General features: G+C 37.3%; 3 protein-coding genes across 9 annotated transcripts; 1 reads left to right on the forward strand and 2 right to left on the reverse strand.

The window, feature by feature from the left end:
* Positions 1–1,354: 1,354 nt before the first annotated feature.
* On the reverse strand, positions 1,355–2,026 carry LOC121978744 (zinc finger MYM-type protein 5-like). The gene has a single exon (XM_042531044.1). The coding sequence runs from the start codon at positions 2,024–2,026 to the stop codon at positions 1,355–1,357; it is 672 nt and encodes a 223-aa protein (XP_042386978.1).
* Positions 2,027–5,053: 3,027 nt separating this feature from the next.
* Positions 5,054–9,052, forward strand: LOC121976969 (ubiquitin-like protein 5). 2 transcript variants are annotated; one of them, XM_042529419.1, is made up of 2 exons: positions 5,054–5,377; positions 8,875–9,052. In XM_042529419.1, the coding sequence occupies exon 1, from the start codon at positions 5,142–5,144 to the stop codon at positions 5,361–5,363; it is 222 nt and encodes a 73-aa protein (XP_042385353.1). In that variant the 5' UTR covers positions 5,054–5,141; the 3' UTR covers positions 5,364–5,377; positions 8,875–9,052. The 2 variants fall into 2 exon arrangements, with proteins under 2 accessions (XP_042385353.1, XP_042385354.1); XM_042529420.1 differs by having other exon boundaries at positions 5,054–5,369.
* Positions 9,053–10,280: 1,228 nt separating this feature from the next.
* LOC121976968 (auxin response factor 18-like) lies at positions 10,281–15,750 on the reverse strand. 6 transcript variants are annotated; one of them, XM_042529415.1, is made up of 7 exons: positions 15,541–15,750; positions 15,254–15,414; positions 15,010–15,050; positions 13,749–14,895; positions 11,730–12,640; positions 10,953–11,018; positions 10,281–10,526 (listed from the first exon to the last, which is right to left on the reverse strand). In XM_042529415.1, exons 4-7 carry the CDS (start codon positions 14,862–14,864, stop codon positions 10,478–10,480), a joined length of 2,142 nt encoding a protein of 713 aa, XP_042385349.1. In that variant the 5' UTR covers positions 14,865–14,895; positions 15,010–15,050; positions 15,254–15,414; positions 15,541–15,750; the 3' UTR covers positions 10,281–10,477. The 6 variants fall into 6 exon arrangements, with proteins under 6 accessions (XP_042385349.1, XP_042385347.1, XP_042385350.1 ...); XM_042529413.1 differs by having other exon boundaries at positions 15,254–15,417; XM_042529416.1 differs by having other exon boundaries at positions 13,749–14,836; positions 14,935–15,050; positions 15,254–15,417.
* Positions 15,751–25,763: the final 10,013 nt, after the last annotated feature.

The following is a 25,763-nucleotide window of genomic DNA, read 5'->3' on the forward strand; positions in this document are numbered from 1 at the left end:
AACTATCCATTTTCTTCAAATAATTCAGCACATCAATCGTTCTTTTTGATTCTCTTGGTAATGAGTGTCTTAATAACTTTAGTTCTAAATATAAATCTGATCCATCAATATCAGAGTGTCCATCATGTGTTAAAGACTCTTGAAGATTGACACATGAGTGTAAGAGACTATTATCATCAATATACTTCAATCTCTCCAAACTAAATAAAAATCCAAATGTTTCTTCATATTTTTGAAATTGTTCAAACCGAGTTTGAAGTGAAGAAAGAGCTTGATCAATTATAAATAGGAAGTAATTAACTCGAAAAGATTCTTTAGGAGACTAGGTTACCTCTTCACTATTGATCTCATCAAATTGTCTCTTTCTTCGGATGATACGTTTTTCTCGAAAAATAGGTTCAATTCCCATTTCACTTGCAATATGTTCAGCTTCAATTAATTCTTGATCAAATCTAGATTCTCTAAACTCTTGGAGAGAAGAAATATGTCCTTTTAATTGTCTAATAGCAATATCAATATCCATATTTTCTGCTTGGAGAAACTTACTAACAGTGTTAATCTCATATAACAACTTATACCAAATTACCATTCCAAATACGAACTCAAAATTCTCAAGTTCAAATGATGGCAAACCCTCAGCTTCACTCATTATTTTTGAGTCATCAGAAATGTTTGCCAAATCAATTAAAGCATCTCGTATTTCCGAAGTTTGATCTTTTATGGGCTTCACGCTGTCAACATGGCTTTCCCATCGTGTTTGTGATAGTGGCTTGACTGTAAGACCTTGCACATGATCTTTGAAGATTTGCCACCGCTTGGTAGAAGAAGAAAATAATGAATATATGCGTTGTATTACACCGAAAAAGGACATTATTGCTTTTGGACAACATTTCACCATATCACATAATGTGAGATTAAGACTGTGACATCCACATGGAGTGTAGAAAGCTCTAAGATTAATTTCAAGTAATATACTCTGTACACCCTTATATTTTCCTTTCATATTAGATCCATTGTCATATCCTTGACCTCTTATATTATCAATGTCAAGTTCGAGATTGTTTAAAATATTTTTAAGCTCTATAAAAAGCCCAAGTCCTGAAGTTTCATTAACTTTCAAAAATCCAATCCAAAATTCTTCAACCGCTATTGCATTTTCTGAATCATCCACACATCTAATTACAAGAGGCATCTGCTCCTCGTGACTTGCATCTGGAGTGTAATCAAGTATGACAGTGAAATACTTTGCATGTTTAATTTTTGTAACAATTGAACTTCTTACTTCAGCCACCAACATCTGTATCAATTCATTTTGGATTTTGGGTCCAAGATAAGTGTAATGAATCTGTCTTTCTTAAACACGCCGAAAGTGCTCCTCCATTATTGGATCAAATTCAGCAATCATTTCAATTAGCTGTAAAAAGATTCCATTATTCTCAACATAAAGCTTCTCATTATCTCCCCGAAGTGGCAAGTTATTCTTCGCAATTCTTTGCACAACTGCAATTATTCTCTTTAATACTTGTTTCCAATGTTCTCTCTCCTTGTTAATTGCTACTTGTATATTTTCATCAATTGTCTTTTTCTTTCGAAGTTTTCTTTCTAATTCAATCCAACTAGTCATGCAATCAATATGATCTTTACTAGTTTCATGAAGACTAAGACATCGATTGATATTCTTCCAATCTTTGTATCCTTCATCAGTCAAATGACCAAGTTTCATTGTGATTCTTTGAGTCTTGAATAACTTGCAACAGAAACAAAAGATCTTGTCCATAGAAATAGAATACACTAGCCATCTTCTGTCACTTTTCTCACCATTTGGCAATTGCCTCTTATAATGTGATGGATTGAAGTGTCTACCGGTGTTATCAAGAGGAAACAAAATATCATCATCTTTTCTAGGACATTTTTCAACTAGAAAATCCCCAATATTTTGCATTTTGTCCCAATTTCCTAGATCATCAACATTTAAAGGAAACATGATCTCTTGATTTATATCTTCATCACTGTTATTTTCAGGCATATTGACTTCATCTTTATCATTTCCATATTATTTTTGGTCTTCATTTTAAAGTTCATTCAATTCACTATGTTTATGATCATTCAACTTATTATCAGTGTCGTCCTGATTCAGTTGTTCAGCTACTTCTGTTTGCTCTGCTTTTTGGTTGTTAGTGAAGTACTTATTAAGACTTCCTACTTGGCTTTGAATTAAAGCTTATTCCTTTTGTTTTTTCTTCCTTTTTTCTACTCCAGACAATTGTTTTCTTATAGGAAACATGTTTGCTAAAAACCTAAATATTAATCTTCAACAATAGTTCATAGATTAAAATAGTTCCAACATTTAAATGCATAAAAAATTCACCAAATCATAATATGTGTAAATATTATCCTGCTAAATCATACTCAAATTTTTATTTAATATTAAAAACTATGGTGGGCTAATCATATTCTTCGAGCACCCCCATTCAACCAATAAAGAAATAAAATAAAAAGAAGAATTGATAGTAGATTCAGAGAACTAGAGAAGTAAAGTGTCATCTCAAGAGAACATAAATAGAACATACTATTGTATCTTCCTCTTTCCCTTCCATTGTCTTTAAAATCTGCACATACTCTATAATCTCAAGCCCTAATTTATAAAAGTCATGGTAAAAGAGACATTAAAGAGAAAAATTGGATGCACAATGTATCAGAACCACTAGAGTCGAGATGCAAGATTTCACATATATTGTTAAGTTGGAAACATAGAAAAACAAGCAAGATGCCACTGAAAGTTTAAAGTTCAATGCCTATATATTGATTATGAAAATTGTTAAGTTAAGTGATGAAGATAGTAATTTTCATCAAATAACTTGCAAATCAAACCATCCATGAATAGTATTTATATTTGCCATTTTTCTTACTTTTTGGCAGCCAGCAGCCTATCTCCCTTTTCCAATAGCAGCACCAAAAAGGAAAATTAAAAAGAAACCTTGAAATGAACAAAACGAAAAATTTTAGGGGTCTGAGAAATTTACTTCCAAGCATAGCACAAGATTTAGCAAGGACACAAGTCACACAACTCACCGATCTTAAGAAGCAGGAGCGGAGATGATCAAGAACAGTGCGAGCGATTAAGTAACTGTAACTCAGATCACACCACTGGAATCTTTAAATTTGATTGGCGCAAACTGCGGGGGAGGCTAAGCCGTCAAGGTGAGCGGAAGGTGAATCAGCCGTCGTTGAGTCGCCGATGGAAACAGGGGCAGTGACGTAAGCCGCAGAGGTAGAGCTGATGGCAAAACGACGGAGACGGCTTGCAGCACTTTTGCTGTTTGGCCAAGGGGCGAACAGGATGTGGTATGTGGAGAGGAGAAGCAACAACGTTTAGAGCAAGGAAAAAAATAAAATTAAAACAACAACAGGGGCCACAACGTTTTTTTTAATTCATATTTGTATATTAGTGTTGATATGCTATGCCGCAGCATATCAGATTTTTTTAATTATTTTTTTAAAATTTGAATTAAAAAAATTAATACTTCTTTAGATAAATCCATAATACATAAATATATCTCCTAAACATATTACAATACTCCATAAATATTTAAATTTATTTCATTTTCAATTTTTCTTTTTACTAAATACTATAATCCCACTAGAAAGTCTAAACCCTAAGGTAAAATCTTTTAAAAAAACAGCTTAAAAATTATAATCTAATTGGGAAACATGAACCCTAAAATAAAATTTTTAAAAAATATTTTAATTAATTTTTTTAATTCAAAATTTTTTAAAAAATAATAACAGACAAAATCTATTACTTTTTTTAGATTTTAAATTTAAAAAAAATCAATATTTTCTTTTATATATCCCTAAGCCATGAATACATCTACTAGACACATTACAATTGGGTCATTTTTAATTTTTCTAGACTAGATTTATTTCATTTTTAATTTTTCTTTTTATAAAATACTATAACCCAATTAGAAAGCCTGAACCTAGAGTTAAAATCTTAAAAATAAAAATAGCTTACAAATTATAACCCAATAGAAAAACCTCAACCCTAAAATAAAATCTTAAAAAAATATTTTAATTACTTTTTAATTCAAAATTCTAAAAAATAATTAAAAAGAAAAAAATTAAAGCTCATATCCTGCGCGACGTGCACAATGCGCCACTGTGCAAGTCGCGCAGGATATCATATTCCTCGAGATATATATATTATATATATATATAATTTTTTTTTAAAATTTTGGTGCCCTTAAAATTTGGGGGCCTGAGGCACTTGCCTCACAATTTATATTAAAGGTCCGGGCATGAGGAAAACAAACAAAAAAAATTGTTTGAGGCTGCCGATGATGCTTTCGTCAGCTACTCAGAAGTTGGTCGAAGTCGAAGTTGATTTGGACGGCGGTACAGAGAAATGAAACTTGAGACATTAAGTTTTAATATAAAATATATATTAATAAATCAAATTATTTCCCAACTTAATTAATAGATAATTTAATAAAGTATAATGAAATTAAACCCTAAAAATATTCTATAAAATTTATTTAATTTTTAAAAACTCCTAAATAAATTTTATATATTTATTTTAATAATATTATTACTAATCAAATTAATAATATTATTATTAATTTTATTACTAATCAAATTCATCAATTCAACATTTTATTAAAAGTTTGACCAAATTAAAGGATTGACTAATATTTCATGATAATTTGGACTAAATTTGTAAATAAAAATATTTAAAATTATTTTAATATTATTAGATTTAAAATTATATTATTAAAATTTAATTTTTAAAATTATAAAATGAGACGTTATCCTGTTTTTAGTGAAAATAAGATAAAAATATAAAAGTTGAAAAAAAAATTTATAGAGCGATCTTTATTGTATTGACAATAACAAAATTAGAATTGTTTTTTTCTCGTAAATCTATAAGATTCAATTTATAAATATCTATAAAAATCTTGCTAAAAAATCTACCGACTTCGTAAAATTCTTTTCCCAACTAATTCTATAGAATTTTTATTCCATAAAAATCTATAACTCTATAAAACTACAAAAGGCTATCCCTAGAGAAATTTCCTCCGTCAGTCTCATCGGCGAACAGCGACAAGGGAAGCGAAGAAGGCGAGCGAGGAGGGGAGGCGAAGATGATCGAGGTAGTTCTCAACGATCGGCTGGGGAAGAAGGTCAGGGTGAAGTGCAACGAGGATGATACCATCGGCGACCTCAAGAAGCTGGTGGCGGCGCAGACCGGCACCCGTGCCGATAAGATCCGTATCCAGAAATGGTACAACATCTACAAGGATCACATCACTCTCAAGGACTACGAGATCCACGACGGCATGGGCCTCGAGCTCTACTACAACTAAACTATGGTAAAAAGGTCCGCCCTTCCTTTCTTTTGTTTAAGATCGCTAGTAATTCTCACCTGTTGGCTCACCATAGCAAAGACACCATGATTTCATCATCGATAAAAGAAATCATGTGATTCCTCTACAGATTGATTGATGGATTTATACTATTAGGGCTTTGTTTTAGATACCGAATAATTTCAGATTTAGGGTTGTCTAGGGCATAGAGATTGACATTATTAAAAATTTAGGAATTGAAATTTTATAATTTTTATCTTATTATTCTATTTGGTATTTTTGTATTATATACTGTTTCTTATCTTCGTGCTATGTTGGCTGTCTGATGCTATGCGTTTCATGGTTCATCTCCATGTGCTTCATACAGTAGTTATGTATCATATTCTTCCCCCTGTTATACTTTATGAAATTATGATAGGAAGGGAAAACAATAAAGTACCTCCGGCTTGGATATGTGAACTTCTTAGGCAAGCCCCTTTCTTCTTTTGCTGATTACCATCCTTAGACTAACATGATATTCTCAACAGAGTGAATTGTACGTTTTGTGAGGATTAGATCTTCTCCAAGCATCTCTTTTTCTGGTGTCAAAGTGCCTCAGTAACTATTAACTTTGTTTTAAGCAGCCATCTTCTTTTCCGTCATTGAAACAACCTAATTCCTGTTGTTCCCTTTCTCAACTTTGCCACCAACTCGAAGGTTTGCTGATCCTTGTCTAGCTAGGTCTTTATGTTTTATTGGTCCAATTAACTTATTTATCCTTATAGACACAGGAACTGAGCTGTATCTGTGTCATTTCCTTCTCCATCCATATGTTGATTGAGTCTTTTTATTTTATTAGATCTAATCACACAACAAGTATGCTGACTTTCTACTTGTTGCTTGATCTTCTAAATTGACTGTCATGGCTGTTCTTTTGACTAGATATCTCTTTCATTTGCAACCCATACTATTGTTGGCTGTCTAGTTGTCATCTGACTCATCTGTAAAGACTAACTTCTGCATCTCGTGCCCTTTGTAGGCCGAGCAGCAAGCAAGATGTGTCATTTGGCAAATCTTATCTTACCATTCAACCCTATTTTAGACTATAACATGTCTTTATCCCTACAACAATGCTGAAATCCTTTGTTCTTTTGCGTAATGTATGGGCACTGATGTGATGGACTACTTATGAGCAATCTCCAAGTCCATCCTATGCTTATTGAAGTATCTGTCTTGAAGGTCGTTATCAACCTCATGATTTTAAAACTGTCTTGAAGATTGTAATCAATTATAGTCTAACCTTAAATATCTTTTCGTTCTTTGTTTTGTATTTTTTATGGCATGTTGGACGAAGATAATATCTATCCCCAGCCTAAAGGGAGAGTTAGAATTATTGGAGTTATTATTAACAATTATTAGAGTTACAATTATGGATTAAGTCCATGGTTTAGTGAGTGTGTATTGTATATAGGTTCTTTATATGGTTTCAAGTATTAATTAGCATCAGTTGGCATGGAAATCTCTATTATTTTTGTTTTGACCAATATCAATACTTGGCTTCAAGTGTTAATTTGTATCAGTTGGCATGGTCAAAATGGATTCCGATTGCTAACCAATATGTTACTTTGTCACAGTGGTAAATGCATGTTGCCCATGATAACACAAATTTAGAGGTACAACCAGGACAAGACCTATCTTGGTTGTCAGAATTGTTCTAAAAGGACAGATAAGAAGATTCTAGGTACAGGGAGGAATTGAGATCCTAAAATGAGAGAGGTGGGAAAGAGAAGAAGCACTAATGGACGTTGAAACACTAAAAAGAGAGGAGAGAGGAAGAGAGGCACCAATAGTAGCAAAGAGGAGTACCACTGAAGTTGGAGAAACTGGATGAATATGTATCTTTTACCTATAGATGTTTTAGATTTGTTTGTACTAGTCCAAGTCTTAACACATTGGTTAATAGAGTCCAAATCTAACTCATTGGTTAATTGAGATATATTTATGGTCAGGTATTGAATTTAATTTCAACACTAGATGTCAACATTATTTAGTTAGTATTGAATTTGACAAATTATAGGCTTATTTGCTTATTTTAGGATGCTCAATTGATGACACAGTTTTGGTATAACGAAAATATAATTATCAGGTGAGATGGTTGTTATATTTTCATATTTTTTGTTCTAAAATTACTCAATTGACTTTGTAATTGGTATAGGTAAACAAACTAAGTAGATGAAAATTATGGGTTTCAAACTCATATAAGTTATTCTCACATTGCTTTAAAGTATGCCGAAGTGTGTTGAGTGATGGTATGACAGCACTGAAATCGTTTCATTTTGGCTGGCAATTAGAACCCCACACAGAATGATATTTTAAATCTTGATCCTATATATATATATGGTGTAATAATTATCTTTATGTAACAATTGGTAAATAATAAAATATTGGATGGATGGATGGATATCCTCACTTGCCCATTCTAATTGCCATGACTGGTTCAACCAACTGGATCGGGTGCTTGAACCTATTCATCTTGTCCATTTTGCTCGACCTGACTAGCTCACTTGGTTCAACCTACCTACTCAAGTGACTAGCCTAGCCTAGCCTAGCAAACTCGATTGGCCAGTCTATCCAGCCCAATGTAGTGACAACTTGGGCTGCCGAACTTGCCTGGATAGATCAATCTAGATGGTGGGTGAAGGGTGAAGACAAGAAGGTTATTGATAGAGTGAATGACTTGCAAATGAATGAGAAGATGACTTTTCTCTTTCTCAAAGAAAGTCATCTTCCTATAAAAAAAAATGTGCATGTTTTTCAATTTCTAAAATAAAATTTTGCATTAACCGTAATGTTTCATTGCATTAAACAATGAAAAATTCATAAAATATTTTTCATTAAAAAAAAAGAAGCAAAGCCTAAACAAATAAAGAGGGATGAGATAGAAAAGAACAATTCTCAACATGTGACAGAGAGAAAAGAAAAGGATTGAAGAATGGTCCATTAGTCTTTTTTTTTGTTTGTTTGTCTTTTTAACTATATTTTTGTTATTGCAACCTTCCCATCTTGCTGCTGCTTTTAGTCATTCTTATTTTCTTAATAATTTTATTTTTACATAGAAATCTTGGACTAAGTCCACAAGTCTCCTTACCCTGCTTGCAACTAAATCTCTTGCTTTGTCGCTGTGTATCACCGAAAGTACTCTACTAAATAAAATGAACTCTTGATTTTGCCACTAGCCAGCCCCAAATAGTTGGGTCACATATAGATTCATGATCATGATAGTGTGATGATGATGATGAAGAACATGCGTCATATTACCCCTACAGCAGCAGCAAACAATCAGTTGCCATGCTGATTTCCAGTTTCTTGAATTTTCGGCTTGTTCATACTTTATCTAGAGTGTCTGATTTTTGTTTTTGTTTTTATTTTCTCACTTTACGTGGTAAACAAAACTGAAGGTCGATTTATGTCATTTTAGATTTCAAATAAAAGTACTTTTGTACGAACTATTTAACAAGTTCTTTTAATGCAGGTGGTTGCTATATAGATCTGAACCATTCGCTGGATGAATGATATGAGTAAGAGAACAACTATCTAATGCTAGTACTTTCCATGACAAGTGGCTATAGTGCAATACTATCTATCTGCTATAGTGCAAAAATATCATCCTGAATGGAATCTAATAAACATTGAAACTTATGCTTGATTTTTGGATTGCTTTTGTGACCTTTTACTGCAAGTTGCTGTGGGTTTATGCTGTATTCTGCTTGGCAACTTGTACATCTCTCTTAACAGTGGCTAAAACAAAAAAGTTCCCATGACAAACACCTCACACATGAAAAGCGTTCCGTTCCTCTCATAAGTTTTGTGACAAGTCTTTGTGTATTTTGTTGGAGCTTTATCTTCTACCAAGTCACATGTTTTACTTTCGAATGGAGTGTTTATTGCATAGATTTTGTTCTATATCATTACCTATATTATTGAGGTATAGTATTCTACATCAATGATAATTATCCTTGATACTTAGCGCTGCTGGTGTGGTTTCGGCTTTTCGCTACAATTTAAATATATATATATATATATATGGTATATGTAAGCTAATCCATCAGATGCCGGCTCAGCGATCGGCCGATCCGGTCCGGTTCGGCGCAGCAGGTCCGAGACATTGACTGGCGGTGGATTATGAACCCCAGTTCCCGAAGAGTCGGCAATTGACTGATTTCACGGGCCGAACCGGTCCCGGTCGACGGGGAACGGAGCCCGAACCGGACATCCTGACGTCACCCCTCCTTGGATCTTTAAACGGCACGCACCCACTTGCGTTAGCTGTCTTCGCCTGTTCAAGGTCCAAATGTCCATGACTAATTAATTAAGGCCCTGAAAGCAAGGCAGGCATCGTTGGCTTCTCGGTCACTAATAAATGCCATCTCGTTTGACCGGTTGAGTTGACCCAGCAATACAAAATGGTGCAATGATTAAGCCTTTAAGTGAATAATCAAAGGATTTAGGTTTGACTCTTAGCTACGGTTTAGACAAATTAAATGTAAAAATAAAAAACAATATACAACAAGACTCGTATTTACATTTTGATTTGCATCTTTTGGATTTCTTGCTGCATCCTGTCTCATGGTGTAATGGCAACGTCGATCTCGATTGCCCGATACCGAGGACGGGCCACACGAGACGGCGCCAAATGTTGCCCGGTGCCCAACGTGCCCCTCACGTGTACCGCCATTATTTAAATCCTCCCGATCGGGTTTCCAGAAACAGCAAGAGACTTCAACAACACTCTTAGGAGCAAGAAGGTAAAATTATTCCAGTGAAAACAATTTAAGTAGGGTCCGATTCAAAACAATTGAACTTGTTTCTTACGGTCTGTTCCCTGCCAAAATCATTGGAGTTATTGGTGTACAGAATAGTCAACCGCAAAGATGCCAGTAGCAGTAATATGATGAAGGTGCGGATATTCAAGCTACGGAATTGTCACATGAGCAAAGAGTATCCTGGAAACATTCGCGGTTTAGAGAATACAACAGAGTAGAGGAGAAGAAGGTTTCTGACTACAAATCTATTCGGACGGGCAAAGATTCGACGACGGGATCTCATTCGTCCAGCTCCTAGAGGGTTTCCGCGAATCAACTGCAGCACTGCACATTTGCATTGAGTAGTCCAGCTACTACCAATCTGAAAGAAACAAGCACAATGGAAAAGTTCAATGAATCGGATATAAAAACTTTTCCATGAACTAATTTTACCTTCCACTGAATCATTTAGTAACTTAGTTTTGGTTAGTGTGTAGTTTTTGTAACAGCCCTGATGTCATTAGAATTCAAATTGGATTTTCGAGCATTCATTATACTAAAAGGTACCAAAATCTAGAGTGGCCTGGTTTCAATGACAAATGCATTATGAAAATTACTATGAAGTATCATGTTTTTGAGCAACTGTGACAGATTTCTCGTTATGAAATTGAAATGATGGAGAAGAAAGCCTTCATTGAACTTTAAGTTTACTGAAATAGAAAAGGACTCCACAAAGGAAATTTACTGCGATAAAAAAAGATTTGACATAGGAAAAGTAAACATATACTGTTGGCATGAACTTCCCTACCTTCCGATGTTATTACGGCCTGAATCTGTCAATATTGTGAGCCTTCTTGCTGCTTTCATGAAGTCACTGCAATAAAATGATAAGAAGCATAAAACCAGCTTATCGGAAACACATGCACATAATCCTAGGAAACAAGCATAGTCTGTCACATATAAGCAGATTAAAAGTAACACACATTGGTATCTCCAACAAATTAGGAAGATCGTAATGACAAATTAACAAGAATGTAACATGATAGATTGTCAGATCTATGACAGTAATGGAAATGACACTACACAAATACACATTCAAAGTGGAGAATTAGGAGATGTGAGCTAAATCTAGAAAAAGTTTATTAAAATTGATAATAAGCATTAATCTTTAAGCCAAGGTCTAACCATGTTAAGTGATCACTATATTGAAGTAGTATAAAAGGACAGCCCATGCACGAAGCTCCCGCTAATGCGAGGTCTGGGGAAGGGTTTGTTGTACAACTCAAATCCGTAATCTTTAGATCACACAGCAACAACTTTACCGTTGCGGTAAGACTCCCCTTCACTATACTAAAATAGTATCAATTATGAAAATAACAATATGCATAGAAGAATAATAAGCAAAAGTCTGAAATTTTAACTTAGAAAACGTTCAAGTAGAACTAACAATCAATTAGGGGAAAATATCAACAATAGATATAAAACATTAAAACTACTAAAGAAAGAAGCAATTGGAAGATATTTTCAAGAGAGACAGAGCACCCTGAAATGTCATTTGGGTTGGGACTAAGTCCATGAGTCTAACCTGAAAGGTTCGTCTCCTGTGCGTTTAACAACACCAGCAGCATCCTTGTAGATCACATGGCTCATCATCTCAGATTTTTCAATCCCAAACATATCAGCTAGCCTTCCATATAGTTCTTCATAAGAACCAAACATGGATAAATCAAGGGTACGACCGACATCGTCTGTCTCAATGAAAACCTTGCAATGCCCAGTTTCCAGGCCAAGCCCTGACACATTGCGGTCCCTGCACCATTGGAATCCACCATAAGATGAAATGACAGGAGATGCATTCTTATTGGTACCACAACCATCACTATCTGATGTATTCATTGTTTTCTCCATATTGCAGCCAGAACTGTTTATGGTGGCCCCAGGGGACACAGTTTCTGCCGAGTTACTCAGAGATATCTGCTCCTCGGTCAGTATTGGCTTCCCAAAAAGCACTAGTTGTGGAGGTTTACTGTTCAAGGAGCTTTTTGTGCTCTTAGTATTACTTCCAATCGTTAGCAAACAAGATATATTGTTATCAGTGAGAGGAGTCTCAACAAGGAATCCAGAAGACATTCTAGGGAGGGAAGTGGAGCGATCAAGGTGGTGAAAGCCAGCATGGAATAGACCTGTCTGCAGTTTGTTAAGGTGGAGATCTGATAAAGATATACCAAATTGGGCATGCCTGGCTCCCTGTATGCCTGCAGGAATATTATCTGGGAAATAGCACAAAGGATTTGTGCTGTGAGCTACAGCGTTCCCAGGGAACACTGGTGTTGGAAGTTGGCTTTCTAGAAAATCAGGATGTTGGGGAATGCGGAGTCTTTTCCTTGGAGGAGAGAAAGATGCCGGATGGATGGGAGGGATACTCGAGACCAGTTCAACCAACCATGGGTTCACACAGTTTACATTTTGTAACAAATCTGGTTCATCCCATGTCACCTGCAAGACAGTGTAAATGGTGGAGGCAATTGAAATCAAGAACATAATAGAAATCATGGAGAAGATGCAAAGTTATCAGACAAGTCAATTCAAATACTCGGAATTAGAAAAACACTTGGATCAGAATGGCAGGACAATACATAAGCTGCAAAGACGATGGAAAAGTTCTATCCAGAAACAACAAGATGAAGTGAAGAAAAACTATTTTGCATAATGTATGATACACAATGAAAACTTAGGAAAGCTTAATATTAGTTAATTAGATACCAGCACATCTCAACTTTAGGAGGAATAAATCTAGAATGCGCGGAAAATGAATTATTATTTACTTTTGAGCTTTCCTTTAGTTTTCTCCAATATTTCTATTACAAAGCATAAGACAGACACTTAAGCTCAAATAGCAATTATGCATCTGCATGAGTTCATGAAAACCCTAGTGTCCTTGATTGAAGATTATGTTTCAACACAGATTAACAAATAGACAAGTTTTTTTTTAAAAAAAAAGTAAATTAGGATGAAAAATATCATAAGTACTTTACTCAAATGTGTTGAGTAGGATAGACAAGGAAAAAACTTTTAAGATCAGGAAATAAATAGATTATTGAAGGATCTTTTTTGATAATGTTATATGCCAAGTCCAAATAAAGAACCAAGATACATGTTCTGGAACACTAAATTTAATTGTCTCACCATGTTGATATTAAAATAACATAATTTATCTATTCTGATGTTATAAGCATTAACCTGACTGTCCAATGTCTACTACACATCAAAGGGATAAGTAACTATGAGATCACTGGGGTAACACTGATAAAAAAAGACAATAAATAAAATAGAGAAAAATAAACTTACAACTATCAATCAGTTTCTGCTACAATGCACAAGTCATTGCTCAGACTTTAATGCATCTCATAGAAAAAGAATTCCACAACATCATGAGGCTACTAATATAGTCATCACATAAGGGTAACATACAACCGTCGAGCATGAAAACAATGAAAAAAGTAGTAAAATCAGATGAAAAGTTCAACAATCATATTAAAACACCAAAAGACAAACGTATAACTATACTTGCAAACAGTTCATACTTGTTGCATAAAGAGGTTACCTGCAGAAGTCTCCAAGGAGAATTAGGCCATTGTATGGGATCTACAATCTGAACAGAAGATATAGTTCCCATGAACCAACTAATCCTCGAAGAATCCTCAGTTTCAAAGGCCATCTTAAATCTCATACCAGGACACCACTTGGTCCTCATTGCTGTTTTCACTGATGCAGCTTTCACACAAAACTCTGGTGTACTTGCTCTGGGGTAGTACACAACCTCAAACGGTTGTCCACTAGCTGCAAGACTTGCTGCCTCAGTTACAGAATCTGTTCTCACCCTGCCACTCACCCTCAAACCCGCACCATTTACATTTCCCCTCAATAATTTACCTTCCTCCTCCCTCAGAAAGACAGATAAACCTCCATAGTTGGATGCCAAACTCCCATTTGGTGGATTCCATCCAGAATGGATCTCTGCACCTCCACCAATCCCACCTCTTTTAGCTCGGCGTATTCCCACACAAAGATCTCCCCCTTTCTCTGTTCTCAAGAACACAATTGAATCCCCCGCAACTAATTTCTTCTGGTTGACAAAGGTACTCCATCCAGTAGTGAGCAGATGCCGGCGAGGTGTGCCCCTGTATATATGCCTAAATTTCCAAACCACACCATGCACATCCTTTGCAAACACAGTTTGCACAGGAGGGTCAGCCGAATAGTCCAACCGTGGGAAGATTGTCTCAGCACAATAGCGAGGAACAGAGAAGCCGCCACCATTATTCGCATCTGATTGAGTTAGCGTTTTAGCAAAAGGTTTTTCTTGTGAGTCAACACCATTGATACTAAGACCCAAACCATCATCTTCAGTACAATCTGATTCGTCGGGTCTCAGAGGAACCATGCAGATCTTAGCAAATACCTCGTCAGTGTCTGAATCGGCCATGAATTTCACAGCAGTCACACGGCAAGGTATAAGAGGTGGGATCTGCTGGGAGGTTCCAAAGTTGGGAAGCTCCTGGGCGTGCTCTGCGTGACCCTGAGGAAAATAGTAGACCTTGGCGTTCACCACTGGCATCTGAACAATTCCGCCAGCACAGGCATGCCATAGCTGGGAGTCCAGGCACTTGACTGTTTGCTTCATGGGCGATCCTTTGAACAAATTGTCAAATGTGATCATGGGAAACAACAATCCGAGCTAGTCACCAACTCTGATAGAAAAACGAAAAAAAAAAACAGAGATGAAAAACCTGCTGGCTTCAGGAGCAATTTACAGATTAAATAGTAAAAGTAGGGGGGATGGGGATTATTCTGAAGATCTTAACCTAAAGGGCCAATCGAAGTTATCGAACTTCTGTCCTGTGCACTGTCAAAGACAAAGAATCAGAGGAAAAGATTAGCCAACCAGCTAAAAGATCAAAGTAAAAAAGCAACAAAAGTGTGTTTTTGATACCTCAAAGAAAAGAAAAAAAAATCATCAATCAACAAAACAGACCAAAGAATCAACAAAGCAAAAGCAACCTAAACGTAGATTTTGACAGAATCAATTAAAAAAAATAACTTCCTAACCTTTTTTGTACACAGAACTGCTGCGATCGAGCAATGAAGAGAACAAGACAGAGAGACGCAACCAGAAAACGAAATCGCAGCAACTCAATTCAAACACCCAGATACTACACTCCCGAACCCTACAAAACCCGCACCTTCCGCATCAAACTCTTCTCCTTCTTCTTCTACACAAGAAAATAAGAAGAAAAAAAAATCTCAAATTTCAAGAGAGAAAAAGAAGCACCATCTGTTCCCCGACGGATCCAATCGTCGAAACACGGACTGCAAATATATCACCAAAAACCCACCTAATGCATTTCCACCCGCTCCCGGATCCGCAGACAACGGAGCGAAAGGCGTCAGCTTCACCCTTCTCGCCTCCTCCCCAGACTAAGATCCGCCCTTCCCCAGCGTGAACGCAGCCGGCATCGCCCTCGCCCTCGCCCTCGCACTCGGTGGTGATCACACGGAGAGCGCTCGCCAAAGGGCTCTCACACGCCCCTCTTAATTATCTCTCTCAGATCATGAAATTAAGATAGCTCTCCAATTAAAAAGAGCTCTGCGATGACTATTTACTAAACAACCCCTCCCTAATCATTAAACACACTCTAACCCCTTCCAAAACCCAACAATTACGGCCAACGATGGCGTATATGAGCTGGAGGCAAACTCTCCGGGGGGCGATCAGAAAGAATGCATCGGCCAAAAAAGGATTAAACATTTAGGTAGAGAAAACAGCGGAAGCGGAAGATAATTATTATTGACGTCACGTCGCTGTCATGGACTCTGTAGAAGTGGCTTGGCAGTGGAAGTATGTTGGGGACGAGGATCCGCTGTTCCCTTCGCCGCATCAATCATCTTGCAATGGGTCCGTCCAGGCGACGCGTGCGGAATCTGACGGGCACACGGCCAATCTCTCGCGGATCCGCAGGACTCGGAGATCCGCAATTCCGCTGCTTCCGCACATCGATCGTCGTGGCCTCACTGGATTTTTTTCATTATTTAATTCAGAATAAAAAAAAGAAGGAAATTTAGCTTTTTTTTTTTTTTAAAAAAATATTATTAAATTAATTTTGTAACTTTTTGGGATGTTTATGTCGTAACTTTTCTTCAATTATTCATCGGTGACAGAACAGGAAGAACAAACGTCCAAAACGCATGAGACAATGTCTCTTGTTACTTTCATGGTTTTGTTTTTTTTTTAAAAAAAAAAATAATAATATTAAAGCTGTATAATTTGTGGCCGACTTGATAACCTACTTCCTTAATATCTCCATTAAAAAAAATATTTATAAATGCTATAATTATAGTGAGTGTTCTATGCAATAAATTGATCAACAATATTTTTTAAAAAATATTAAAATAGTCTCTCATTTATAATTTAATATCCAAAATACCCCTCGACCTCTATCATCCATTTTAAAAATAAAAGTATGGTAAATCTGAAATATTGATTCAAGATATACTCTTTAGAGTAATTTCGATCAAAACTTCTTTAAGATGATGTAGATTTAGTCAAATTGTTTAAACGTGAAATACCAAAGGTATTTTTGAAAGAAGGGAGTTCTTTTTTGAAAGATTTTGAAAAACAAAAGGAGGTTCTTTTGACAATATTAACACTTAAAGGTACTCTTTTGAATTTTTGACAAGAAAAAAATTCATAATATCCTCGTCATTGTTGGTGTGGGGTTGATGTTTGCTTGCTTTTTGCTCCAACTACCTAGCCACCTATTTCTTGAAGCTTGGCTTATTGCTCCTAAGCACTCGCTCGCCACTCATTAACAATTATTACAATCTTTGAGTCCTCCCCATCAACAGAGCTAAGGGAGAAAGTGGAGATCTAACCTAGTTCTCTAAGGACATAGTTTGTCTACCTAATCTCTAGAGAGAATAGTGAAGTGTCATATTCAACTATTCCAATATGGCGATAGAAATTCTATTTAACTTAGCTTCATCTAAGCTGAAGATACTTAGGGAGTGTTTGGGAGAGCTTTTGTATATTTAAAAGTGATTCTTATATAAATTATTTTGAAGTTAGTGACAAATTAAAGTATGGAGTATTTGAAAATAGAACTAAAAAGTTAATACAAGGTAACATTGAAGTGTTTGATGAATAATTATTTCCTAGTTTAATTTTTAGTTAAATGACAAAATATTATTAAAATATAAAAATTAATCTTTTTTAATTATCTAAATAGAATTTTGATACACTATTTGTTTATATAATTATTATTATATTTTAGTTATTGTATCAAATTTCTTTATAATGAATATATATATATATATATATATATATATAATCAAAAAATAAAAAATGACAAAATTTATATAAATACAAAAAATATGTATAAAAAAATTTCTAGAAATACAAATTATATAAAAAAAATATAATATATTATTTAAAAATAAATATTACAGAAGTACAGTGGTAATTATATAAAATGATAAATTTAATAAGGATATAAATATCAACTTTTAATTTTAGACCATAAATAAAAAAAAAATAGAAGTAAGAAAAAATATCAAGTTGTTACTTATTTTTGAGTAAAAGTTATTGAACTTGAAATAGAAGTTAGACATTCATAAACATTAAAAAGTGTTTCTGTGTTAACATGTTTAATTAAAAGTTATTATTAATTATCTTGATTATCTATTTAAGATTATATTATTTAGTCTTGTTTGATTTGAATAATGAATAATTTTCAGAGCATATAAATATAATCCAGAATGTAATTAATTTGGATGTGTGAGGTTTTATTTGATTCTTAGTTAAAAAAAAATATTTTTTCCAAAATAAATATTCAAGATTGAATCAAATAATATCAGAATATATTTTTTTTATAATTTTAATTATGAATGATAATTTAAATTAAACACATCTTAATACTTACCTAGAACATGAATGAATATCCTTGGGTCAACAAATTGTCACCTAAATACTCGTGGTTCGAATCTCAATTACAACGTATTTTAAAAAAAAATGTCTTCAAATGAGAGGTGTAATCAAAGGATGTTAAGTTTTATGCTTCTCCGAACCGGTTACTCCAGGGATAATTAATGAGGCTAACTGAGATTATTATTTTTGTCATCGGATATCCACCATTCAAATTTCAGCTATGACATATTTATAAGAATTTTTTCTTTAAATAAATGGTATAATCAAAAAATATTGAATTTATAGACTGATCGACACTTTCTAATTTATCTCGAAATTATCAATTTTTTTTTTATTTCGGGACATGAACGAACATCTCATTATCTTTTTACGTTAAATCTCTGGACTTGTTTGCTCGATCTTCAAATTAGGCCGACCGGAAATGTTGGATCGCTATGTCAAATCATGTGGGTATCTTCTTGACCTGACCCGACCAGATCCGACCAGACTCCAAACTTATCGTCATCTCCCTAATTCTACAACACGCGAACAGTGCACGTGAATTAAAAGGTGATTAGACAAGAGATGATCAAATGTCTTCGTCAAATTGACTGGAGATGAGTTAATTATTTTATTCGGCCTTCTGTGTGCACGTGATCATGATGCAATTTCTTTATTATCCTTCATTAATTTAAATGGGCAAAAAAAGTCTAAGAATGATTGTTTTTGTGGGATCATTTTCTACGTTATAGATATAATAAAGTGAGTAACTTTGCTTTGAAAAAGAAAGGTTGAATTGATTATAATGAACAATGTGTTTCTTTGGGAGAACCATGAGGGAATAAAAAAACTTCATTGTTTACTTAAGGGAAGAAAATATTGGATGAGTAAGGGAAAAGTTCTCTCCTTTTCTTGAAACAAAGGATCCCTTTGGTTGACAAAAAAACAAAAGAAGATGTGTTAGGAAAGGTGAGTGAAAAATCTATGGAAAATGGATTGTAATGTGTATGGGAGTTTGGTTTCATGTTGGAGTTTCATGACATGAAGGTCGGTTTAAATTGAATCACAAGTATAGATATTGCGATTACATCCATGTCCACAAGTGGATGTAAATTTAAGGATCGGATTGTATTAAACTCGAATAACTAGAGAGTGAGTGTGACTTGTGAGCATAGAAGTTAGAATTGTCCGATCAATTAACAATTTTATCAATTGATCCTTCAATTGTTCATATCTACTCAATTGTGTAATGAATGTATTAATAAACGATTTGAAATGATCGGACGTAAATAGCGGATCTATAACCGCCTAAGTGGAAAAGACACTAATTACTAGACCTGCTCACGGGTCGGATCCTAATAGGACCTGCCCCTGGCTCAAAATAGGGTCAACGGACCGGTTACTCATTCCTCCAAGTCGTTGGGCTGGTTATTTGTTGACCCGGATAGCTAGACATGTTATCCGTTGACCTAAGTTGCCGGGCCTGAACCATAACTAGCCTGGCTCGCCAAACTTGCGATTCCAATCGTTGAGTCGATTATGGGTCGGTTACACGTTGACCCGCCAGACCGGTTACAGATCAAAAACCCAATTGACTGTCGAATCATTGGTTCGATGGGATTTTTTTGTTTATTGGTTCTGATCGTTGAGAAGGGGTTTTGTATTTTTTTTAAAATAGTTGAGATTATTTTAACAATTTTTTAATTAATGACTACAATTTAATATCTGCTACTTTCCAAACTCTATAAATGAGAAGTTCATTTCGTCATTTACACACCATCTTTTTTACTCTGATTTTCAATTCTAAAATCGCGATCGCTTTCAAGTTCAATGCTATATGTTGTCGACTTTAATTTTACAATTATAATGGAAATAGGAGGTTATTTATCTCGATATCGGAGGGGTAAGGAACAACTAATACTTGGTTACGATTGTGATTGAATTGTTGTATGTATCTTGAGAAATAGATGTCCAACGTAACCTTTAAGCACTATCGGAGGGAACAAATCTATTTTAAAGAAAAAATATGTTGAAAACATGCATTGACAAAACGAAACACAAATTCCAACTTAGATTCGGGTGACTCGATAGTCGAGTGGTTCCTTCGCAAAATCCTAGTCGGTAGTTGGACTACTGCTGTGCAAAATACCAATCGACAATTGATAGTTTCAACACTCGGCACCTGAGACTTGGCACTCGAAACGTAGGACTTGGCACTTAGGAATTCATCTCTCGCGGTGCTTGCCCCTTGGACAGTTGGACTTGGGCACTTGACACTTGGTCTCAGCTCTTCGACACTTAGCCTCGACTCTCAGCACTTGGACTTGTTAGAATGTATACTAAAAGCTTAGTTTTTTGTATAAACATTTATTTTGAAGTGAGAATCACATTGATCAAATGTCTGTATTTATTTAAATGCAGTTGTCCATTTAATTTATATTATAGATAACATGGTGTGTGGAGTCACACAGAAGATCATGTTATCAGTTGCTTATAAATTATAAATAGAAGCTCACAACCAAGATGGATTGGGACAAACCATTGGAATGGTTGTAGTGTAATTTGGTACTAGTTTATTTTTACTATAACATTACACCAGTACACTATGTGTGTATAGAGTAAGATTATTTACGATTGTTCCTTTTATACTGACAGCATAAAAGAACAGAACCTCTGTTATTATGGGTGTGCGTACTCTTAATCCCGATATAATAACAAACACATTACTTAGTATTTATTTCTTTAATTTATCAAAGGGTAAGATTTATCCGTTAAATCAATAGGCCCGATAAGGTTCGGATTGTATTAAACTCGAATAACTAGAGTTTTTCCATTGCCTAACTTTACTTTCTAGGGTTTTTCTGTTACCTAATCTTTAGTTAAGACTCCACGAATGCCTAGTTCTCAAGATCTTCACTGTCTAACTCCATTTATTCCATTGCCTAGTGATCCTGTCCGAATGCCGAATCAACGGACGCTGGGCACGTGTGCTCCTCGGCTGCTGACGTGGATCTTCGACTAGTTGCACGAACCTCCGGCGAACCTGCACAGAAGCCGGGCCGGGAAGGGGTTCCCGGCGGCGACCCTCTGACGCTCAAGTCAGGCAAGCAAGTAGTGAAAAAAGTGGCTCCAAAGGTGTCTCACGCGTACCTCCGGCGAAGTATGAGGCTCTTTATATAGAGCGGTGAAAGAGCTCCTACACGTCCACCGAGGCGCATACGTGTCAGCAACCCATACCTCGGTATGTGTCTGTCAGAAAGCTTACCTGACGCCATACTGCTACAGTCTAAGTACGTCTTCGATGGGACAACAGAACACCTTGTTGTCAGACTTGGAGTATGGCCTAGCCATAGGACTTGACAGCTGTCATAAGATGTTCTTGTCCCTCTCTACCGATCACAGGCCAGGGCGTCCGGCAAGCCGGCTGGACGGGGAGTCCATCCGGCCAGCCCTCATCTTAAGCGCTGGCCGGACGACACTCACATCTCGTCCGGCCTACCGTTGGCATCGATATGCTGGAGATATTTTCGGTAGGGTGCCATGTATGGACTGTTTAGCAGTGTTACCTTCTCTTAAGCCTTCCGCTCGGCTCTTTGCTACTGTTCAATTGAGTGTCGGAACTCCGACTTCTGTCGGGGCGACTTTTGCCATCGGCTATTCACCGGTCGGCCGGCCGGGAGGTCGGCCCCTCCTTCTCCGATCGGCCACCTGGCCTTTTGACTCCCGCGTGGCATTGACCCCTCAGAATGGGGGTCCCTTGTTCTAACCGCCGGATCACTTGCCTCCCCCTCAAGTCTAGTTGTCACGCCCCAGAGGAGTCCCTGTCCGAGAAAATTTCGGCAGCATCTCCCCTGTACGGTGGACAATCTGAAACTTTTATACATCTCACAAATACCTCAGCCACATGCGGCTGGAATAATAACAACAAAATAAAACATCACCACGCAGTTATATATAATCAAACAAAGTAGTAATACTCTGACTCAAAAACCACCCTACTCAACTACACTCGTAAAGCTCAAAACCGACGAACTCACCTCTTCTGCCGTCCAGGCAGGCACGTAGTAAAAAAAACACATCGAATAAAAATCCATCATCATCACAAAAATCCATACAACAACCAAGTATCCAAACAAACCAAGTCCACACATAATCAATAAATGCAAAACAAAACTAAACGATATATAAACCATCGAGGTCTGCAGAGATCTAGCACTACGTGCTGTGGGGACTAGCGACTGAAACTCCCTCCTGACAGCATCAACCTGAAAATAACGACAATGGAGGCGGGGTGAGTCCAACACTCAGCAGGTACAATTGATATGCAAAGTAAAGAAATAACACCTAACACTAATCATGCGTACAGTCTCCTGATAAAGATAAAGATAAATGCAAAACCGAAGTAGACAGGAGAGAATCTGTACTAACTAGGACCTGAGTAAAGGACAAACAGTCCGAGTGGTATAGGAATCCTGTATGCATGTCAAACATAGGTATCCAAACAATATGCAGCATATAAATGCAGCAAGCACAAACACAAGCAATAAATGCATCATGCATATGATGCCAATGTCATGGTCACCCCTGACGCCAGTCAGCCAACTCACAACAAAAGTGGGACCAAGTGGGTAGGGCTGTGACAACCGTGCACTCCGCAACACTACTCCTGATGAGTGATCGAGTGGACGGGATGCTGTCGGAGTACATACATACTCCTACCCCAAATCATAAATGGGGGAGCGCAATGCTCTCATCTCCCGGTACACTATGACGGGGAGGAATCTCTAACGTGCTACACGCTGCGTCACACTACCCATGAGCGGACCAACGGAGCACCGGAAGAGTCAAACTGACGTGCTACCACGCTGTGTCACGCTACCCATGAGCGTCACAACAGAGCACCGAACAGTGATGAAAACTGGCAAAGTGCTCGACAATAATGGAGCAATCTATCACATAGCATGCGATCATGCAAATGGTGCATGCCACTAAACATGGTAATATACTAAATCAACCTCTGGACATATAACAATAGGCACCATAGTGAATAGATCAAATCAAGATATACTGATCAATAAGGTATCAAACTTAGGTCCTGAACATGTGAAACATGGTTATATCACTACCCATGAGCATGAAAAATCAGGTACGAGATCAATACGAGATGCAAACAAACAACCAATCAAACAGGTAACATGTATTGGGCAGTGATTTAACCGAAACAAATAAGAAACACAATTAATGCAACATGTTAAATTCATTACTAAGCATATCAAAGACAATAAGTCAAAAGTACCCGCCTCCAATAGAATGGATCAATCCGGTCCAACTCGGACGTCGAGATACTCGTCTCGCGTCAAATTCCTGTATCACCAATTTATACACATTCTTTTATTTAGCTACAACTCAATGAATAGCTAAATAAAATCCCCTAAACTAATTTAGGGTAAAAACTCTAATCATATAACATTAACCCTTCCTAATTCATCATGTAAACCTAATCATCTAACAAGATCCAATACACATGATCTACGAAACAAAAACTCACTTGTTGGAACACTTACACTGATCAGATCAAGATGGAAATCAAGAAAACAACCAGGCGTTCCGTGTTGTGGTGGTCGGAAATCCAGCAACTTCACACTACTGTCCACTGCCAATTGGACCAACATTTCCAAATCTATCAAATAGGAAATCTTTACAGTAGCATACAAAAATTCTACATCACTGTTGTAATTAACAAAACCATCACTTGTCCTTCTTCTCCGACAATGGTAGCAAGCAGCAGTGGCTAGGATGCTCTTCTATCAGCCCACTGCCGAAACCCTAAGTCAGTGATGGAGAAGAGAGAGCCCAACTGAAAGACCAAGGCTAGGGCACCACAAGAACAGCAACAATGGTGTTGATCCTTCCTTCCGACGAGCGAGGTGACTGTGAACCCAATCTAGGGCACGAAATTGGACGACTTGATCGGCGTCGTCTATGCTCTATGCGGGAAGAAGGCTCGGCTAAGGCACGGGGTGGCCGGCGGTGGCGCCGGCACTCGGGCAGAGAAGGAGCGGCTCTGCTCCGTGCGACGACGGCGTCTAGGGCTCAGTGTGGAGAGGTCGGCGCTGTCCCGTGCGGCGGCGACGCTAGGACACATGCGACCGGTACCGATCCTGGTGGCTGGCGTTCGGCAGTAGAGAGGGACACGGGATCTGGAAAGTCGGGCTCAAATCGCCGGTGATCTGCCCCGAGGCGTCGTCGACGTCGGAGAAAAGGAAGGAGGACGGCGCTAGGGCAGAGGAGAATCGGCTGGGGAAGAAGAAGATGAGAAGAGAAATGCCGGCTTCTCTTGTTATCGGCTTATGCACGCAAGGGAGAGGAGGAAACCGCCGAGCGGCGCCGGTTAGGGCACGGATCGGGCGCGGATGGGGTGTCGGCACGCAGGTTCGGCAGAGGAAGGGAAACGAAGAGAATACGGCGTGTGGGGAGAAGGAAAAACAAAATAAAAAGGAAAAGAAAGTAAACTTTTCCTCTTTTAAATGGGATAGCCTAAACAGGCTTTTCCGGACCCCGTTTTTTTTTCCCGTGAACTTATCCATACGAGTTCCGAAAAATTCCCGAAAAATTTCCAAAAATTCTGGAAAAATCCCTTATTAATATTCCCTATTTTTCCGGTATTTTACATTCTCCCCCACTAATAAAAATTTGGTCCCCAAATTTCGTTATCTACCATCAGCAAGTACTATCAACAGATATAGAGTATAAATGCTGAACAGTAAATAAAGCACATACCTCAAGTAAAAAGATGGGGATATCGAGCTCGGATCGTATCCTCGAGCTCCCAAGTAGCCTCCTCGTCTGAATGATGCTGCCATCCGACTTTAACCAGCCGGATAGTCTTGTTCCGCAACTGACGCTCTTTCCGGTCGAGAATCTGTACCAGAATCTCCTCATAAGTGACGTCAGGATGAACGGAAACTGAGATATCTGTCAGCACATGTGTCGGGTCGGGTATGTATCCCCTCAACATAGACACGTAGATCACATCGTACACGCCTACCAAGGGCGGTGGTCGTGCTAGCCAGTAAGTTACCGCTTCAATCCTCTCTAAAATCTGGAAAGGTCTAATATATCGCGGAGCTGGCTTACCTATGAGGCCAATCTCTTCACCCCTTTCGTGGGTGAAACTCGCAGAAATACATGGTCGCAAATGGAGAACTCTAAGAGTCTCTGACTCCGGTCAGCATAACTCTTTTGGCAGTCTTTTACCTCTGACATCCTTTGTATAATGGTACGGACCAACTTTGCCTCATGCTAGGCTCTATGAGGTCCCAACAACTGGGCCTTCCCAACCTCATCCAGAGGGTGGGTGTCCGACAAGGTCTACCATACAACACTTCAACGGTGACATCTGGATAGTCGAATGCAAACCGTTGTTGTAGGCGAACTATACCAATGGCAAATGGTCCTCCCAACTGCCTCCGAAAATCAAATACACAAGACCTCAGCAAGTCCTCTAGAGTCTGAAAGGTCCGCTCTAACGGTCCATCTGTCTGCGGATGGAAAGTTGTACTGAAACAGAGCTGCGTGCCCAAGGTCTGCTACAGTCTCTGTCAAAAATGAGACGTGAACCGGGGGTCTCTATCCGAAATAATAGTCAACGGAATA

Source organism: Zingiber officinale, chromosome 4B (assembly GCF_018446385.1).
Source record: "Zingiber officinale cultivar Zhangliang chromosome 4B, Zo_v1.1, whole genome shotgun sequence".
In the NCBI taxonomy this organism is placed as follows: Eukaryota; Viridiplantae; Streptophyta; class Magnoliopsida; order Zingiberales; family Zingiberaceae; genus Zingiber; species Zingiber officinale.

Excerpts from the sequence above, each read along its gene's own strand:
- LOC121978744 (XM_042531044.1), bottom strand. The coding sequence starts at position 2,026 with ATGCCTGAAAATAACAGTGATGAAGATATAAATCAAGAGATCATGTTT.
- LOC121976969 (XM_042529419.1), top strand. The coding sequence starts at position 5,142 with ATGATCGAGGTAGTTCTCAACGATCGGCTGGGGAAGAAGGTCAGGGTG.
- LOC121976968 (XM_042529414.1), bottom strand. The coding sequence starts at position 14,864 with ATGATCACATTTGACAATTTGTTCAAAGGATCGCCCATGAAGCAAACA. Across the intron at positions 11,019-11,729 it reads ACAGGAGACGAACCTTTCAG|TGACTTCATGAAAGCAGCAA; the intron begins GTTAGACTCATG and ends ATTTTATTGCAG. Across the intron at positions 10,527-10,952 it reads GGCCGTAATAACATCGGAAG|ATTGGTAGTAGCTGGACTAC; the intron begins GTAGGGAAGTTC and ends TGTTTCTTTCAG.